Genomic DNA, 20241 nt, shown 5'->3' on the forward strand with positions numbered 1-20241 from the left:
CTGAGAAATAAACTATGACACAGAGATGTCAGTTACTGGTAACGCCAGGTTGCTTGTCCGTATTTTTCTCTAATACTCTACTAACGATATGGGGAAATGCTTTAATGTATTACAAAAAATGTAATTTACCTACACTGAAAGTTAAACAGGGCAAACTTCTCTACAACCAGTGACTAAGTAGGGCCGTTCTTTCCTCCTGAAGAATAACTGTGTGGCTGACTTATGCAGGACAAAAGGCATAAGGAGCAGTGATATCCAACTGTGTTATGCAGACTTGTACTCCACACCATTTGCCTCCAGCCAGTCAAATACTGCAGGTATCTGGATATAACCACGTTCTAAAGAGTTCTTGTATTTTCAAAATGCTGTTAATACAGATCCTTGAAGTTGATCGTTGTTTTGAACTCTACATTTATAGAATAATATTTCTGATACGTAAATGAAAGTATTTCCAGTCTGTGTGAACACAATTAGATCGCTCTGACTCCCTAACAATCATTTCTTCAAAGCTTCTTACAGCAAACAAGACTAAAGGCTTGCCTACGCTGCCTCAGAGTTTGGACTACAGGGTGTGAATAGCAGTGCACACCAAATTGTTGCACTGTAACTCCCCCATGTAGATGCTGCGGGTACTAACTGAAAGGTTCATAGTTCGCGTTAATGTAGTCCTTTTCAAACAAGACTACTTTACTCCTGGGGGAATGCTGCACCACTGTGCAATGCAGAATTTGCACAGAATTTCATTTTTCCCCTTAGAATTTGCACTGCAGAGCTGCTGGCCGCCCATAGAGGCTGCTGTACCCCACAAAGCCTGGCTCCCAAGCTCGCAAATAGAGAACACTGTCAAGAGAAGGGGGAGCTGGAGAGTTCCCAGCAGCTGAAGTTCCCAGCACGCCCCAAAGGAAGGAGGCAGTGTGCAGGAAACTCCATATGTGCCCAGGACTCAGCAACATGCTCTTTCTCCCTCTACATCTTTGGGCTCTGGGAGTGCGGGTGTCTGGCCCCATGACTGGGTTCTGTGGGGAGGGGGTGGGCTGTCTGGGCTGGGAGGCCCCACGCAGCTCTCTCTAACACCCCCCAAATATCCTCTCCTAGTATGGACCTCTCCAGCATCCCCAAATACCACCTCCAGCACTCCCCAACTATACCCCCTCCAGCTCCACCTCCCACTCCCCCCCAGCAGTATCCTCTATTTGGAAACCTCTTTATGGTAATCCTACGGGGACAGGGCGAAAAAATGAGAATCAACTAAAAGACCTCAGGGGCAGAGTTTTCTCCCAAAATGTGCCCAGCTGGCACGTGACACACCCAACAAAAGCACAAACAGAAAAACAGCAACTGGGTTGTTGAAGGGATTTCTTTAACTCTCTACTCCTGGGGGATTCTTTTTTTGTTATCTGTATTGCAGACACGCTTGCTGACAGGTAGGCATTTTGAAATAAATTACCAAAATAACTGAAACTGGCATGATTATATTGTGTTATTTTGACAAATAAAATATACAGAATTTTAAAATATCATGTGCAGAATTTTTAATTTTCTGGTGCAGAATTCCCCCAGGAGTATACCTCAGTGCGAATTAGAACCTTTTAGTTTGTGCCTGTAGTGTCCAGACAGGGGAGTTACAGCACTTTGGTCCGCACTGTTATTCACACCCCTGTAGTCTGACCTGTCAGGCAGTGTAGACATAACCTTAGTTTATCATGGAACTGTATTTCTTAGCTTATCACTCACTCTCCATGTGCAAACTTACATTCTGCTCCAGAGTTGTTATCTCTTGTTCAGACTTTGCAAGTTTAAATTTGAGGTCACTGATTTGTCTGTTGGCATCTCCTAAAAAAATTACAAATCTGTTATCAGAGATGTAGGAACAATCTGGACAGGGCTCCAGTACATAAAATGCTGGAGCTTTAAAATGTTGCCTTATTACTATGTGGGGCTGGCTGGTGGGCAGGTGGTTCATGCTCTGTGCTTTGGCATGAAATACTCTGTAAAGTTCCCTTATACATGCAAGTTGGTACGCATAGACACTCCAGTCCCTGTTAGCAGGGAGCGACTCAGATCACATTACTTGACAGTTCTAAGAGCAGAATTGGTAGTGTGAAGGGAGCCCCTGCCCAGCCCTACTTGATAATACAAGGGAGGTTTCTGTGCAGCATAGTCTTGAAAGCGGAAACTGAAACGCTACGGGCACCCCCCTCCTGCACCTACTGTAGAATCTTATCTAACTGCCCGTTGCACTGAAAATTCTATCAACGTAACAAGAATGAATTGAACAAGTGGACAGACAAGATAGCCTGTAAGTAACAGAGACTCAGAATTCAAGACTCAAGTGTAAACCAATATACCGCACATAGCAGTTTACTCTTAAAATGGAAATTAAGTTTACTTTGGAGATCAATCATGTGCACATCTGTCCCATTCTCAAGAACTTCATCTTCAGACTGCATATTCTCCATCTTGTCATTCTTCTGCTTCTCTTCCAGTTGTCCTTTTAGTGTTTTAATCTGAAAGTCCCAAAATAATTCATTAATTTCAGTGTCTCTACAGAGAGTGGTCCAAATCAATGTACAGACTGCCCCCCACAAAAGTTCAGTTGGCCAGAAGGAATGGTCATACTTAAATCATCTGTCTCAAAATATCCGTTTGTCATAAAGTAGTCTCCTACAAATTCCTTTGCAGCACTGTTTATCATGGGAAGTTATTTGCATAACAGGGTGTAGATTCTAGAGTAGAACTAGTACGTAACATTGAGGGGACAGAGTTATTGGTAATGAAGTTTATACTCTACATGCAAATTAAAGAAAGTCAGATTTTTTACAACATGAGTTAATGCAGATGAACAATCATAATAGTCCCAAAGGTCTCAAGAGAATAACTGACAGGAATCTTTATCCTACCTTGGAATTTTATGATTTATAGTTTCACCATCAATAATTTGGCTATCATTTACCCAGCTATTGTATTCCTATTGCATTTTTCCTTCTAAACTGTATGTTGTGAAACAAAGATTGTCAGCAGCTGTCCAAGGACACAGAGGGAATCTGAAGTAGGGCTTCCCACACATTCACGGAAAGCTAAGATTATGTCATGGAGGTCCTGGAAGTCACGGAATCCGTGACCTCCAAAGGCCTCCGTGACATTGGGGGCCCCACAGCTGACCAGCCGCTGCCGGCAGCAGGAGGCCCCCACAGCTGACCAGTCTCTGTGGGCGGTGGGGGACCCTCCCGCAGCTGACCAGGGTGGCAGGACCCCCTGCAACTGACCAGCTGCAACCCGAGCTGCCACCCACCACAAGCAGCCGGGGCCCCACCACAGCTCCCAGTCGACAGCAGCAGATGGACTCTGAAGCTGGTCAGTGGCCATGGGGGGGGGGGGGGGGGGGGGGAGGGAGAGGGCCTCCTGCAGCTCCCAAGTGCCGGTGCTGCTCAGCAGCTGGGGGAGGCCCCCCACAGCTCCCCAGCCTCCATCACTAGCAGGTCCCCTTTCCCCCCATAGCTCCCCTGCTGCCGGGGTAGCAAGGGGGACCCCCCATCAGCTCTCGGCCCTTAAAGGTAGTGGGGGGACAAACCTGCAGGGGGACCACTCCCAGCCACTGGGATCCCTGCAGCTCCCAGCCACGACAGGTCACTGCTTCCATGATTTTTTGTTTTTTGCCCGTGACTTTTACTAAAAAAATCCATGACAAAATGGTAGCCTTAATGATAAGCCTTATGCAAAGACAGGCCAGCATGCAGACTGTTTACTGTTTAAAGGGCTGTTTTCTCTGGAATGTTTTTGTTCTAAGCACTTTGCTTTAAGAAGGCTGTCTGGTCACTGTTTATCACCATCATTGCTTCCCAAGAAAGCAGAACTGCCTGTTGAGATAATCATGGTTAATTTTGGGGACTGTAGTGCAAGGCCGAGTCTGAGTAGGAGAAAAGCATGATTCCATCCCAAGAAAGGTGGCTGTGTGAGGCCAGAGACCTGAATGAGGCACCCTTGAAGAGACCAGGAGGGGTCTACAGTGCAGTTAGCCCTGTGACACATGCAACTAGTCCATTTGGGGTGGAGGAGTGGGGGTGGCGGGAGAGAAGAGAGAATCCCCTGTTCAAAATCCTGATAAAGTTTTTTATGAAGATTGTTTTTGAGTGTGTCCTTTCCTGTCTATGACTGTTTTTTGGCAGAAATCTGCCTTACGCCCATCCCCATAAATATATCTCCAGTGTACAAAGCTGAACCCAGCTCCTGTGGAATAAAAACACTGAACACAGGAAGGGAAGCAAAGCAGCAGTTGCTATGCTTTGTTGGGCATTATCGCCTATGCTCTTTATGTTATAGGAGTATTTTGTTCTCTTGTAAATCTCCGCCTCACCATGTTGCTTTACCAGGCATCCAGCAATACTGAAATATGTTAATTACCTGTTCTAGCAAGGATTCTCGTTCACCAATGAGCTTTTTCAGTCTGTCTGAAAGAGAAGAGAGAGAACTCAGTACTGATTTAGTTAAGTTACATCTTTCAGGGTATATATTTAATCAAAGAAAGAATTGTGAAGGTTAGTGAAACTAATGATGAAGGTAGTTATGCACGTACCACAGGAAATGAGGTCACAGACAGGACTGGGAAGGGGTTTCAGCCAAAGGAAGTTATGTCATTCTCACTGAGCATGCTTGTCACTTCAGTAGCAGCACCCAGCTGCATGCAAACAGGCTAATCTTCTATTTTAGGTTAGCATGCAAGAACTCTAGGGTCAAACACAACTGCAACACAAAAATCTCACAAATCTTTAAAATTTAATATCATTAACAAGAGATTATATACACCTGCAATCATTGCTAATCATACGTTAACATTTTAAAATCTTTACTAAAATCTTTGTAACTAAGTAGCTTGGCTACAACATTTTCTTTCGTTATCTCTAGTACAACATTTGCCTGTGTGATTTTTTTTTTTTTTAAAAGAAATAAAGTCTGGTGAAGTGGTTCTCTCCATTTTAGTCCTTCAGGTCAAATATAAATAGGAGATTGTTAGCTTAGACAATTTGCTGTGTTAGAACTGAATTTTGAAGCAATAGGGATCAGTATACAAATACGAGCTAGCACACAGAATTAAAAAGATAATTTTGAGAAAAGAAAACTGAAGTAAACAAACACTCATCTCTTTCCTTTGAGGCAAAGGGAAACGTTTCAGCAGGTGCCATATGTTTTATGCAACAAGTGATTTTATGAACTGTGGAGCTACATTACCACCAAGTTGATTTTACCTTTATACTGAACAAAATACATTGAAAAATGTATTCCTTTAGAGCAGCTGAATTTGACCAACAGGATTTTCCTTTCTACAAGCTGCTCAATGTTTTGTTTTATACTGATTCTGTAGAGCATATATATTACTTTGTCCTCCCTACAGATAGAGAGACAGAGTGGACAGAAGTTGGTCCAGTAAAATATATTACCTCTGCCACCTTGTCTCTCTAGTATCCTGCGACCAACACAACTACACCACCACAGCACTCCTTACAGATAGGCAGTCAGCTACATAGAGCCAAACATAGGTGCTGAACACTCAACATTCTTAGAGTTTGCAATTGACAACTCACAATCCGTTATAGTTTTTACTGAATATATTCCTAAGGATATAATTTGTGTAAAGAGACCTACACTGTATGTTTTGAATTCTTTAAAATATGAAGATAGTAGGCCTTTTTAGATCTTATATATGGAAAAGGTCATCCCTAAATTATTACCCTTTTTCTTTGTTGACATACTATACTTAACACAGGAAATAACTGTGGAATCGGAGATACCAGTATATGGTAAATGAGAAAACGTTGACTTTTTAAATGGAAGCCTCTATATATGGCAAATCTACAACGAACAATGGTGATTCGAGATAATGCAGTGACTCATCACGGTGTGTGCCTACAGTCAGAGTGGTCATTCTAAGATTATGAAAATGCACCTTTTTATCTGTGGTGTCTGATACAACAAACACACATATCATAAGACAGACGACAGTTCAGCACCATTGTACATCTACTGTATGAAAGCATTCAGCATTCAGAACTGCCCAAGAAATGGACAGGACACAGGGAATTTCAAGAACACCCATCTCTGTGGTAGCCAGGCATCTATGTGAAACCACATTTTGTATACTTTCTTGGGAAAGCAAAACTTTCCTGATATGAAACTGAAAGTGGGGGTGGAGAAGAAGGGAGGGACGGACGACTACCCATATATGACACGTTGTGGTAAGTCCTGCAAAATAAATAACTTGGTTTGAAACACATGTGCATATACAGTGGCTGAAAAGCAAAGGGAGGTGGAGAGCAGAATACCCTGCTTAAAGAAGGAAAATAAAGGAAAAATGGAAACAAAGCCAAAGAACAGAAGAGCAAGGAAAAATATTTCAAGGCTGGAGACAGGGTTGGAAGTCAAACATCAGAAGAAGACCCAGAAAGCAAACTGCTAAAGAACGAGGTTTAATATAGGACAGAATGTCCCATTTTAAAGTTAGCCCCACCTGCCAAATGGTCCATTTAATTCTGGAAGCTAAATTTAACCATGCACACATATATACACAATTATTACACAACTACCACAGTATTTACAGTATGGTACACATATGCCTTTTGTGTTTGAAATATATCTGCAGTGTCCAGAATGGAAGCACTTAATTGTCATAGTTATTTTTAGAGCTACCCGTTGCATTTTTGGGGGCACTTGCAAAGCAGTTTTTCACATCACTCCTCGCAACATAATGGACTCCTGTCTACTTCAATCACATGAGTCTTGTGCAGGTGTGAGGATTTGTGGAAGGGCAAGTGAAATGGTTCTTCTAGGTAAAACAAAACGTGTGTGTGTGTGTGTGTAAAAAGTTCTTTAGGTTCTCCCCTCTCCACCCCTCCTCACATGCATAGAAGAGGAGCCTGTACTGGGGTTTGTGAAGAAAAATCCACTATATTTTTATTTTGAAATGCTGCAGTTTTCTAACAAGCCAAGTGTCTGAGGGGCAGTAGGAGTATTATTCCATTCTACTGAATTCTATGGTGCCTTTTATATGTGGTAGCTAATTATCTTCTTTACGGGGTACAGTGTATCTCCATTTTGCTGATGGTGAAAACTAAAACAGAGTTTGGGACTTGACTAAGGCATCTGCATGGCGTGCCAGAGCTGAGACCTGGAGACAAGATCCCTTTGCCCTCCATCCCACGTTTAACCTATGTGGTGTCTCACGCTACTCAACTCTCTCAGTTGTGGCCAGAAGTTGCTGTGGCTGCCCAGCAATGCAGCTGGTCAGTTGCAGGAAACCAAGGGGGAGAACTTGCAGGTGTCCTAGTGCCATCAGCAGCAGCATGGGCAGTATTGCTCCCCCAGACCTGGGAACTCATTTGGGTTTGGGACCAGCCCCAAACCATGGGTTATGTGTACCCGAAAGGCCAGCGTGGCAGCTGGTTTGGGACCAGCCCCAAACCATGGGTTATGTGTACCCGAAAGGCCAGCGTGGCAGCTGGTTTGGGACCAGCCCCAAACCATGGGTTATGTGTACCCAAAAGGCCAGCGTGGCAGCTGGTTTGGGACCAGCCCCAAACCATGGGTTATGTGTACCCAAAAGGCCAGCGTGGCAGCTGGTTTGGGACCAGCCCCAAACCATGGGTTATGTGTACCCGAAAGGCCAGCGTGGCAGCTGAAAGGTGGTGGTGGGAGGACTGCAAGTAAACCATGAATCTTTAGGAAAAATTCAGAGTCTAATTTTAGGAAGAAGAGTACTAGGAACTTGGTCTTTTATATGAAAGCTGAGACTAGCGCTGCCGTTGCTAGATACCCAGATAAACTGGAGCCATTGGCCACTGGCTTTGGAGGGCCCCAAAGGCTGGCTCTTATCACTTAATAGCCCCACATACAAAAGAAACTATAGAATTTCGTTGAAGAGTCAATGAGTTTACTCCATGGATTTGTACTTTTGTTGACTGAAGGAGGATGACTGTAGCTCACGAAAGCTTATGCTCAAATAAATTTCTTAGTCTCTAGGATGCCACAAGTCCTCCTTTTCTTTTTTCTAATCTTTGGCATTATTACATAAACACATACTGGGAAGTCACGTTTCCTATATAACAGTGCACATTTTGCTGGGTGCCATCTGTGTAATCTTGGAGGACTGGTAAGTAACCATTTTTGCCCTATTATCTGTGGTTCTTTTCAAGATGATTTGCCTGCATGGAACCACACTCATGCAGTGCACATAACCCAAAGCATGCATACAAAATGAGTGGAGATTCACATCGGAAAATGACCTAAGAACTCAGAGGCCTTGTCTACACTGGGTATTTGCCCTGATTTCAGCAACTGGTGGCCAGTCATGGATGTAGCTGCACCAGTAAAAACTCTGCTACATTGATGGCTGGCCACCGAATGCTGAAATCATGGCCAATATCCAGTGTAGAGAGTGCCCAAATTTGGAAAAACAGAAGACAATATGACCAAGTTATTAAATGAGTCATAATTGTATCTGTTTCCCTGGCCCTGTACTAATGTTCTAAAAAGTTCTTACAGATGTGCACACGCTTCAGAGGAAAATAAACTGAAATATTAATGAAAAACTAGTATTAACTTTCCCGTAATTATGTCAGAAGTATTTAAATTACATTTCTCCTTATGAACAAGTTGTCTCCAGACATACCAAGTGCTGGTATATGCTTCAGTGGATTAGGCATCATTAACACATAACTATAAATGACTTCCTAATTACTGACAAAGTCTAGTGAGCACATTTATTTATATTCCATTTGAGATTCAAGCAATGAAAAAATCTTCGTACTAGTTAACTGTACTATACAGTAAGAGGTGCTTTGAAGACTTGTTGCAGTTCATCAGATTAATAGTGTAATGATTATATTCCAATATTAACATTTATTGTCCTCAATCTTAAGGATTGCACATTTTCATAGAAACTGCACCAAAGCTGCCATCACAGTGTCAGAAAGGAAGCCATGTAAAAGGCACTGTAGGTTTAAAATTACTGACTCCTGTAATGTCATATTAAGTTCCTGGGATGTGGAGGTCAAGGTTTCTTAGCAGAATTAAATAACATCAATTCTACTACCTATAATGAGCATGGAGGAAAATGGTCAATAAGAAGTTAGACGTTTAGAGAAATTACAATACATAAAGCGTTTGAGAGGCCACTCTGCAATGCCTTTTTACAAAAAAAAGCTTTTAGAATCTCTTATCAGTTTAGACTGAATTTTATGCAGGTTTGCAAGCAGTGCTCTGGACAGGTATTTTAAAGTATAAAATATGTTTATTTCAATTATATACAGCTCAGTACATTTGTGATATACATCTTGAATCTTTTCAATCTATTTGCACTCTACGAATTTTGTAACAGCAATACAAGCAATATCTTGCTATAGACCGCCCAAAACCTTGAGTTTGCATTCCCTTTTGATTTTCATTGCTTAAAACAAGTTTAAAAGAATGTTTCCTTTTGCAAAAAACAAATTTCTTCCCAGCTGGTTTAAAATTTGCAAATAAGACAATTCTCTACAGTTTATATTCAGGCTATCACAAGCAATCTAGCTGTTGAGAGGTATTTTCAAAAAGGCAGGTTTGGCTACATGGGCACTAGTACATAAAGAGCAATACCAATTATCTGATTAAGACATTCAAAAAGATTAAGACATTCAAAATTGACTTCATCCTGGCAGGGAGGAAGGAAAAAGTATATTCAGAGATAAGAAAACATTCTTTCATAACCATATTTTTGCAAAAAAGACAATGTAATAAGGAAATGCAATTTAAACAAACTTTCCTCTAAGAAAAATAGATATTTTATAATACTATTAACTTTGCAAGAAAATGTACTTGACAGAAAATCTACACACACATTAGCATGTGTACCAAAACAATCCTAAAATAATAAAAAAGTACATGTGAGACATGATGTAGAAGGCTTATTCTGGTGCAAAGTGCCTAGATTAAGTAAACATGTATACACACTTATTCCTTTCAGAAGACTAACAGGTCAAAACATTTATGTTTTACTTTCTTAAACTCTATACTGTTCTTTCAAAGTGTGCAGACTAAGCAGATTCACAGCGACCTTACTAATATTTTGGCATTTTGTGTGTTTATCTTATATACCATGCTTTGGAATGTGTTCATACTAAAATCATACACAAAGTGGGTTTATATGTTGTTTTTATTTTTAGCTGTTATAGTTGGTTCCTGAACCTGTAGGTATTCACGAAGAAGTTTGGACATTATTACAAGTTCTGCAATGCTTGAGAGTTGCTTTATCATAGTTACCATAAAGTGGTGATGTACCTAACAGAGACCTCTGGCAGGTATTTAAGTACATTCAAAACATCTAATTTGCTTAAAACTAGTCTAGAAAATAAGAGCAATATTTAAGGTCCCTTGGCAGGAGATATCTGCCTTAAAGGCATTTTAACTCTATGTGAATCTGAACAGTACATTTGTGCTGCTTGTTCTTTTGGTGATAAAATATGAAACCTGAGAGATTAAAAACAAACCTACATGTTTAATCTCTGGTGGACATGTATCGCAGTAAGTAACTTGGATGGATGTCCACATATATAGATTGACACTGTACTATGAGACTTGCATATAGAGGAATTTAAAGAATATTTCTAAAGTCGGATTTATTGTGCAAAATGCATTTTTGTATTGAAACTGATCAAATGGTATGTAACTTATTTGGGTCCTCGATTTTGAACTCATGATATCACACAGTCTTCTTTAGATCTACCCTTGCCCCTTCTACTAGCTTGCATATCCTCTTTGCTTTCATCCCTAGTGTTGCCTAAGTTTCCTAACTCCTGTTCTGATGAATATTCAGCAGCTATTTTTTCCATATTATTGCTGTCTAACACTGCTTCATTCTCAGTTTCGTCCTCCACCAGATCACAGGCTTTTTCTGAAGCTGCAGACCGAGACGTATCAGTTTGCAAATGACCAGCTTCTTCAGCTTCCTTTTCTTTTTCCTGCTGGGTACTAGCATTGTCTTCAGTAACCAAGCCCTCATTCTCTACACTCTGTGTTCTGCTTTGATGAGTTTCCTCCTTTTCACCTTTTCCTGTTTTGGCAGTTTCTGTGACTATTTCCTTTTCCCTAACTTCCTCCAACGTTTGTGTATTAACTTTCTCAGCATCATGCTTTCTGGGAGTTTTTAATATCAGCCCTAATTCATCATCAAAATCAAATTTTTCACCATCATCTTCCACTATTTCCTCCTCTTGACCCCCCACCTCAACTTGTTCATTAGACTTCTCATCCAGCTCTGCTTTCTGTGTCTTGAGGTAATCAGCATCTTCCTCAACATCTGGAACAACTTCCAGTTTCTTAACTTCTTGTAATTCATGCTGCTCGTCTATTCCTTTATTCTCATCTTCCTCATTCCCATTTCCCATTTGTTTTGTATCCCCTTCTTTTCTGCTAAGTTGACATGCATCATCTAACACAGTTTTCTGAATTTCCATTTCCTTTGTGTTGCCTTCAAGGGATTCACTAAGTTGCTGTGATAGTTCTGTGATTTTCTGCAATGAACTATCATCAGAAACAAACTTATCATGCTGCTGGTCTGGAAGATCCAGCTTCTCGCTACTTTCCACTGATGCCTCTTTATCATCAACTTTCTCTTCAATAATTACACTGACATCTTGAGTCAATTCCTGTCTAGATTCATCTTCCACTTCTTTAACTACTTTCTGCATTTCATTTTCTACAGTCTTATCTTTTTCTTGTATTGGATTATTCTTTACTTCTTCACTGCACTTAATTGTTTGGGTTTCTACCTGTGTTCTCTCATCTTCCATCAACTCACTTCTACTTTCTTTTCCTTTCCTAGATTCATCCCACATTTCTGTGTTTGATTCCTCAATTTCATGATCGCTGGGACTAGTAACTAAAACAGTTTCTTGGGATTGAATTTCTTTCACAACATCTTGGTCCTGCTCTGTCTGATGCGATACACCCTCTTTTACCTCTGTAAATTCATCTAGGGATACCACAGGTTCCTCCTCTTCCACCCTTTTGTTTTCAGAATCTGGCTGAACGTCCAACATGCCCGTTAATTCTTCCATCTTTCCTGTGTCTTTTGTTTGTCCCCTCTCAGCAATATCCTTCTCATTCTCTGCCTCATCTTGCATATTTCCTTCCTCTTCTGCAAATATCAGATCATTTTTTGAAAAAGTGGATAGAGTATGTGTTTCATCTGTTTTTTGTTCTTTTACAATTGTATCTGGTGTGACCTCACTTGCACATGCTGCTTCTCCCTCCTCTTCCACAGGATCTACTTCTTTCCTTCCCTGACTCTGAACTGTATTTCCAGTCTTATTTTCTTCTTCAGCTGTATCACTGTCATTTTTACCATCCTCTCCTTTACTTCTGTCTATGTACGCTTCGTCTTCATCAAGCTGCTTCTCCAAGCTACTCATAACCTCATTTTCAGTGCTTTCTTCTGCTTGACAGAGACTCTCAGTGCGAGCCTCCACATGTGATTCTTCAATACCTGTACCTGCTCTTGTATCTTCTGGTGATCCTGACTGATCAGAAGCTGATGCATGGCTGCTAACCACAAAATCAAGAGCTTCCTGAAATATTTCACTACTGCCTTCTCGCTGGCAAATTGTAAAATCCTCTTGTGTTATTTTCTGCTCTTGTGCAAGTCTTTCAGATTCCTGCTCTATGTCTAAGTCAGTAGGTCTTCCCTGAGGAGTCTCAATACCCTGACTTTTCAGTGTACCCGTTTCCCAATTCTCATTAGTCAAGTGATTTAAATCACTACTATGTTCAGATTCCTTACTACCAGACTGTTGGGCTTCTAAGCTATCATCTCCTGATTCTGTTTCCTTTCTCAACTCAATTACATCACTATTTTCAGTGGAAGAAACATTTCCTGAAACATGTTCTGTATGGCTTTGAATTTGTTCCTCACATCCACTACTTAACATCACTGTTGATGTGACATCATTGTCTTCCATGGTTTTCTCTGCCTCTGTATTTTCATCAGCATGCAATGTCTTTATCTCCGTACACTCCTTTACAATTTCCCGCTCCTCAGACTCCTCTTTGTGTTCCTCATGCTCAGTATTCTGCAAGATTTCTCTTTTCCCCATATCCTCCAAAATCTCATCTTTCATCTCCACTTCATTGGCTCTGCCTAAAAGACCATTGAGAAAGTTGAAGGGACTACACCAAGGGGTGGCTACTTAAATTTGTTAAACATGTAACACTTACCTCCCCACTTAAAACCCAAAAGAGAAAATGAATTGAAAGAATCGGTTAATAAAAGATCAGCTTTTGCCAATTACGTGAGGCAAAGCAGCAATTGAATTAGTAAATTCTCTGATCAGTGAACCCCCCGCTTTCCCAAAAGCAAGAATTGTATCTGATTCTGGCATCAGATAAGTTAAAGATTTCTCTAGTTGAAGCTGTATGAAGTACAGCTTTCATAAATGAGATGAACATTTTTCAAGCAGTGCAGTTTATTAATAGTAATGTAACAAAACTCGCAGATTTAAGATTATGAGACAAAGGTAGAGGGTTTTTTGCTGCTAACAAGTACAAGCTATCACCATATTTTTAACCCTCACATTGCTCTATACTGTATTATTATTGCCAAGCTGTGTTTGTTTGATGGCATTACAACCAAATAACTTACCTAATACTCAGCAATATTTTATAGCTACTGACTTAAAAAACAGACACTATTTTATAAATAAGTGTGTATAATGAGTGTTATAGAAGATGGGATCTGATTGGCAGGCAAATGTTTTGAATGCATGGATATCAGACATAACCCACAAGGTTGAAGCTCAGTTATTTAGCGCTTCTTTCAGGCACTACATCCATCCAAAAGGGACAATATTTCTTCCCAAGTATTGTTTAAAAATATAACTTTTCTTCCAATTTGCAGAACTTTAGGAGCAAAAAAACAGGTGTTAACCAGCACTCAATGTCAGGTATTAGCTTTTGTTCCAATGATGTACCTGTTTCCATAGAATCAGAATACGTTAGAACAGACTAAAGTTTTAGATACAACTTTTAAATATTCTCATATCCTGTTTTTGTTGTTTCAAATTGTTTTCACCCAATGGAATGAGAAAAAGCTGCCAACAACTAAATCTGAGAAAACTCTCACTTCCAGTTAAATGGTTGGCTGCCTGTTGAGATTTGCTAGTATTTCAATTTAGAAGTAAACATCCAGTATTTTCTCCTCTTCCATGAGCATAATGAGACAGTGGAAAGTTCAACAGCTAATGAGTTCAGATTCTGACTATACAACATAATTGCACCAAAGTCAGAATCTTTGCCAACCAATTAGACTCCTCCTGGTTTGAGGACACACATACATAATGTATACTTCCTGTACACACTGCTGAGCATATCATTGTTATAAAATTTCCAGCAATATAAATTGCTTTATACTTAACAGTATTAGATATTAAGAATTCAAATGTTAAAATGTCTTGCAACCGCACACTGAACTATTGTTCAGCAGACATTTATGGTTCTCAAATAATACATTAGTTACAGAATTTGTACACTAAATTTACATATATGAATTCAAATGCTCTTATTCTGGTTCTCTCTCAGCTTAATTCTCTGTGTTAGAAAAAATAACCAAAGCAACAGTAGGATGGTTGAGGACATTCCTAAATTCAGGTTTTAATATTAAGCTAAATAAGCTGCTACTCATCTTGTATTTATACTTGTGTCATGACCATTTATTTTCTCAGGGTGCAGAATAAAGGGAATGTACAATAAAAGCTCCTTTTGCAGGTACAGAAAAATGTCATGATATGCTTGAAGTGAAGCAACTATAATCAATAAGCAGAAAAAGGCATAGGAGGTGATTCAAGAAGCTGCGTGATTGGTTAATTGTCTAAATAATGAATGCTCAATCTCCAAGCAACAAAAGTGAATGAATTATGATTAGACAGATGGAAAAGTCTAGTGCAGTGATACTCAGACCTCAGGGGTTCAGGAGCCAAATTAGCAATCAACATTACCCACAAGAGCCACAGTAGTGTGAATTCATTGTTTAATTTACTATAGTACTATTCATATTTAAACAGTGCGAGCTGATAACTTAATCGATTAATAACATAGTAAAAGCATCCAGCGTTTTAATATCACGTGCTGCAAAGAGCCGCAGGAGACGCATTGAAGGGCCATTTGCGACTCACAAGCCAGAGTCTGAGTATCACTGCTCTAGTGGAGTCTGAGCACTTACCTAGTGTCCCATCCCCAGCTGTCTGTAAGATCTGAGTCGCCCCTGGAGTAATCTTGGTAGAATCTGAATATCCTTCATTATCGAGACCGTCTAAAGCCTCTCCATTGGTGGCTACTTCCAAATTTGGGATTATTCCATGTTTCTGTGGATAAGGAAGAAACATTTTAAAGTCTGGTTTCAGAGTAACAGCCGTGTTAGTCTGTATTCACAAAAAGAAAAGGAGTACTTGTGGCACCTTAGAGACTAACCAATTTATTTGAGCATAAGCTTTCATGAGCTACAGCTCACTTCATCGGATGCGTACTGTGGAAAGTGTAGAAGATCTTTTTATACACACAAAGAGGTATTTTTTCATGCTTTGTGTGTATAAAAAGATCTTCTACACTTTCCACAGTACGCATCCGATGAAGTGAGCTGTAGCTCACGAAAGCTTATGCTCAAATAAATTGGTTAGTCTCTAAGGTGCCACAAGTACTCCTTTTCATTTTAAAGTCTGGTGTTCAAACACTACAATTAGCTGAACATTCTTGCCCCTTTATATTTTGAGCAGTGGTTGCTTCATAACAAAAGCAATGAGAATGTGCCTTGTTCAAAGTTTTGACAGAACCGATCTGATCACCTTTTTAAAGTAGCTCTGTTGCTCAATATCTGACATGTTCCTTGGACAACAGCCCCTCGCCTATATTCACTATAATATATTAGGAGTGCCAACAACCACAGAAGAGATAGGTAAGAAGCAAATTCTTGAAATGAATGAGAGCAACATGTACATACGGCTTATCAGTGCTGGATAGCTGGAACCAGCTTTTCTGACCAGTGCACCAGAAGAGAAACCAGCAACTGATTACTTAATTGCTTTAGCAACAAGAGTTTCTTCTGTTCTTATGGCATACCTTCAGTTGTTCCTTCAGCACAACCACCTCATCTCTGAGGTCATCCCGCTCACTCCTTATGGAATCAAAGAACTCTTTCTGCCTCTCTAACGCCTGAGCGTTCACAGAGCAAACAGACAGAAGGCAGGGAGACAACAAGAAAGGAGAAGAGACTATGTAAGGCAAGTTAGAAAAAAGAATAAGCAGGTTTCAGTTATTCAGAAATTAATGGAAATGACATGCACGAAAAGGAGAAAATTAAAAGATTAAAGGCTAAATTTACAAATTCATAAAAAATTTAAATCCAGTAAATATATAATTTAATCCAAAGATTCAGTTTGGGGAGTTCATAATAAATACTCAATCCCTGATAGCCTGTACTGTGTTGGGATTAGATTTTTCAGTAACTAGATACAATGAGGCAGCTAAGAACAGATTTTTATACTCTTGACTTTGAATTTCCTATAGTACTTTTGTGTGGGTGTGTTTTTTAAAATCAAAATACATTAAAGAAAGTATGAAAGCTGGTCTGACAGATCTCAGTGGCGTCCATGGAACTTTTGCAGTCTGTCATGGAAATAGTGTATATACCTCAAGTATGCAGCATGCAATACAAACTTTTATAAAATTCTCAGCTGTAGTGAAATTTTGACCATTCTAAATTGTGGGTTTCAAATTGCCATAAATCATTGGACAACATCATGGACAAACGACTTGCCAGGTTTCTTTTGTCCACCCAAGAAATGAGTCTCTCACATCTCATCTGTCACTGACTACCATATTTCTCTCTAGAAGTGCCACTGAGAGTTAACATTTCATTTACACTGGTGGGGGGAAATACGAAGATTTTCATCCCAAGAGTCCAAGGAGCTATAAACAAGCCCACTTTCTCCTTTCCCACAGTGCAGTTATGGTTTAAAAGAGTAAAGGTAATAAATTTGAATAGAAAACCAATTCCATTCAGCATTGAAACCACATCATGAATAGCCAGTATTTTACTAAAGGGCACTCCTTTCTTAGTTCTTCATATCCATGATGGGCGTGCACACATTTCACCATGTTATATGAACTCCAGTGAATTTTCAAATCTGGCCAGAAGATAAGCATTTTCTTGGACCTTATCTTTTAAGTTAAAGCCACAATTCAATGTAAAGAGTATATTTGACAGATTATGGGTCACATTGTATAGGGTAATATTTCATTCATGAAGTTTTGCAGGGGCGGAGTCTGCTAAAGAAGCTCAGTGTGAAACTGAGCAAATTTCAGAAGTTGTGTGCGTTCCTACCCCTATTTTTTTGTCTTTCCACTCTATTGTCTCCTGAAGATCAGAAATTTCCCTGATATAGCTCTCCTGTTTCTGTTGCAGCTGTCGGATTTCCTGAGGGGCAGGGACACACAAGGAGACAGAAAGCAGGTAAAGGGTTAATCAGAAGAAAAAGTCAAGATTGTAGTGATGCAAAGAACAATGAAATCAGGTGTTAAAATACAACAATCTACCTACATGCATCGCTCCCATACCCAACTGTTTTCATTCAAAGAGATGAATGCAACTCCTGAAACCTACCCTGCTAGGGACAGCCAACCTCTCATCTTTAGTATGACGACAAACACCTGTCTACTGGAACTATCTTGCTCTGAATCCTTACTTGAGTTTTATGCCATTGTCCTCTTTCTTCCAGCCTCTCCACAAGAAGGAGCCCAGAGCATAACAACTTATTCTGAGAAATTAAAGACAGCGTAATGTACAAATCCAACTACGAACAGTACTTCTGAAATATTTTTGTTTTATCAGCCCTAACCATTTCAGGTCTAACAGAATGAACCTACAGTACTGCATCAGATGAGAAATCTGGGGCAGAGACTAAGATTCCCCATTCCTGTCTGAGCCTTCTATCTTCTAACTGTTAGTTTGGAACACATGGATCAAACCACCACATTAAACACAATGGAGTAATTACCTACCTCGAGCATTTCTTCTCTTTGCTTCAGGGTCTCCTTGATTTCTGTGAACTGAAACTGCAATATGCTATGAGCATGCTTTTCCCGCTCAAATTCCTGGAGAGGCAAGGAAATATTTATTTGTCATGCATAATAATAATACCACCTAGAGCTTTTCATACACAGATCTCAAAGTGCTTTACAGATGAGGCAGTATCAATATTTCAATTTTAAGCTTGTTTGTCTGAGATTGGGACTGGGTTATTTCAAACCAAATGCTCAGTTTAGACACTGATCCACAATAAACTGGGTGGTGTGTCTCTTATGAAGGAAATCAGATTGTGACTGGGTTATTTCGAGCCAAATGTTCAATATAGACACTGATCCATAATAAACTGGGTGGTGTGGGTTTTGGGGCAGGGGGAGTGCACATCATTTACAGCACTCAAGCCCTGCTGACTTCAGAGATAATGACTAGGAATGGAACCTACCTTTTTCAAAAGGTAGAGTACTCCAGTGTGGCCAGTCCTTATTGTGAAATTTCAAAAGCAAACCATTTACCAAGAGCTATGCATGATGGAGGACACACTAACCAATATCTCATGAGTCAGAGATTTAGCTCCTGAGAAGTTACCACATAATCCCTAAGGAAATACTAGTTTGCACGAACGTTAACTCAGTGAGGCTCATTCAGGCTCACCTCAGTGAGGTGACAGTAATTCAAGTCAATAGTATATTTTCAATAGTTAAGCCCATGAATGCCTTAATTTGTTTAAGAAGTACTTCTCACACAACCTTCCTATGGCCTTTTGAATTAAGCTTTGTATGTAACCGTGTCCCAGAGGAAACAGGAAAGCCTTCAAAAGTTGCTAGGGATAACATTTCCTGGAGTCAGAAAGGCTTTTTGGATATTCTCTAAGTCAAAATGCAAATGAAATACATAAAGCTATACTGATGAGCTTGTATGCGAAAAAGTCACCATATCCTGGATATTGACTTATAAAATGTAAATCTCATATTCATGTGCCGGCAGATAAAGGCAAAAAAGGCAGCCAAGTTGCTAATGAGCGCTATTCAACAGGTAGATTTCTACATACTTGATTCATCCCCCTCTCCTTAAAAAAAAGTATTGTCTCTTCCCTGAAGATATTTTTTCAAACAACTTTCAGCTTCTCAAGAAGTGTTCATACTTACTTTGCTTTTCTCTTCATATTGCCTCCTGGATTCTGCCAGCTGTTCTTCTAACTCTAACAATGCATCCTTCAAGGTATCTACTTGGTACATGAAGTTTGTTTTTTCATTGTCTAGCTGTGCATTGGACACCATAGCCTTTTTATATTTCTCTTCAACTTCTGCTAGGGAGTCCTGAAGGCAAGAAATATGTAAGTACAGTGAGAAGTTACTTCAAAGAAAGCACTTTTATACGTTGCGAAGTATGCAAGCACATGCTTAAGTGTAGACACGCAAGCAGTCCAGCTGAATCAGCTGTTAACCATGGCTTAAGTAACTTTGCTGACTGGGACCCCAAACCTGGGAGAAGAGCTGGCAATATCTGTGCTTTTTGCGGTCTCAAATTAGGACTCTAGTATGTTTAATTAAAAATTGCAGTGACTGTACACTACCTTTTGGCTATGTGCACACTTAAAATGCTACAGAGGCACAGCTGCAGCACTTCAGCTTAGACACTCACTACAGCAGTCAGTCCACCTCCCCAAGAGGCAGCCGCTAGGTCCCCAGAATGTAGTGCTGTCTGCTTTAGGGGTTAGTTAGGTCAGCATAGCCACGTCCTTCAAGAGAGTGGATTTTTCAAACGCCTGAGAGAGACAGCTCTGTAATGTCAGTTTTCAGTGCACACCAGCCCTTTATACTGCATTTTTGGTTAGATTTTTGCTTCAGATGAAGTGTGAAACAAATTTTTTTCCATGCTTACCCCTTATTTTATTAGATCACCTTTCTCAACCTGTTCCTACTGTCTAGGCAATTCAGATTTATTAACTCAGGCTGAGCATGAGAACAGTTCAGATATAATAATAGCTGAAATGTTGGCAAGATACAATGGTACCATTTTCCATGTTACACCGCAGGTCTAAAACCTCTCCAGGTATACAATTTGAATTAAGACCAACCTAACAGCAACTTTCAAACGCATTGCAGTGTAAGTATGCAGGCAAGAAACAAAAGAGGTGCCTAGAC

General features: G+C 40.0%; 1 protein-coding gene across 39 annotated transcripts in view; it reads right to left on the reverse strand.

Annotated features, from left to right (window-relative positions):
- LRRFIP1 (LRR binding FLII interacting protein 1) overlaps positions 1-20241 on the reverse strand; it is a 186653-nt gene that overhangs the window by 3988 nt on the left and 162424 nt on the right. For 30 of the 39 annotated variants that reach the window (XM_075118144.1, XM_075118140.1, XM_075118137.1 and 27 more), the window contains 6 exons: positions 19243-19413; positions 18073-18165; positions 17396-17488; positions 16132-16224; positions 15239-15380; positions 9261-13162 (listed from right to left, as the gene is read on the reverse strand). In XM_075118144.1, coding sequence (XP_074974245.1) covers positions 10719-13162; positions 15239-15380; positions 16132-16224; positions 17396-17488; positions 18073-18165; positions 19243-19413 — 3036 coding nt within the window. In that variant the 3' untranslated portion in view covers positions 9261-10718. Of the gene's footprint in view, positions 1-1753; positions 1834-2389; positions 2508-4401; positions 4449-9260; positions 13163-15238; positions 15381-16131; positions 16225-17395; positions 17489-18072; positions 18166-19242; positions 19414-20241 lie in introns of those variants that run through there. The other 9 variants (XM_075118149.1, XM_075118148.1, XM_075118151.1 and 6 more) reach the window with 3 other exon arrangements.

Source organism: Caretta caretta, chromosome 11 (genome assembly GCF_965140235.1).
Source record: "Caretta caretta isolate rCarCar2 chromosome 11, rCarCar1.hap1, whole genome shotgun sequence".
Taxonomy (NCBI): Eukaryota; Metazoa; Chordata; order Testudines; family Cheloniidae; genus Caretta; species Caretta caretta.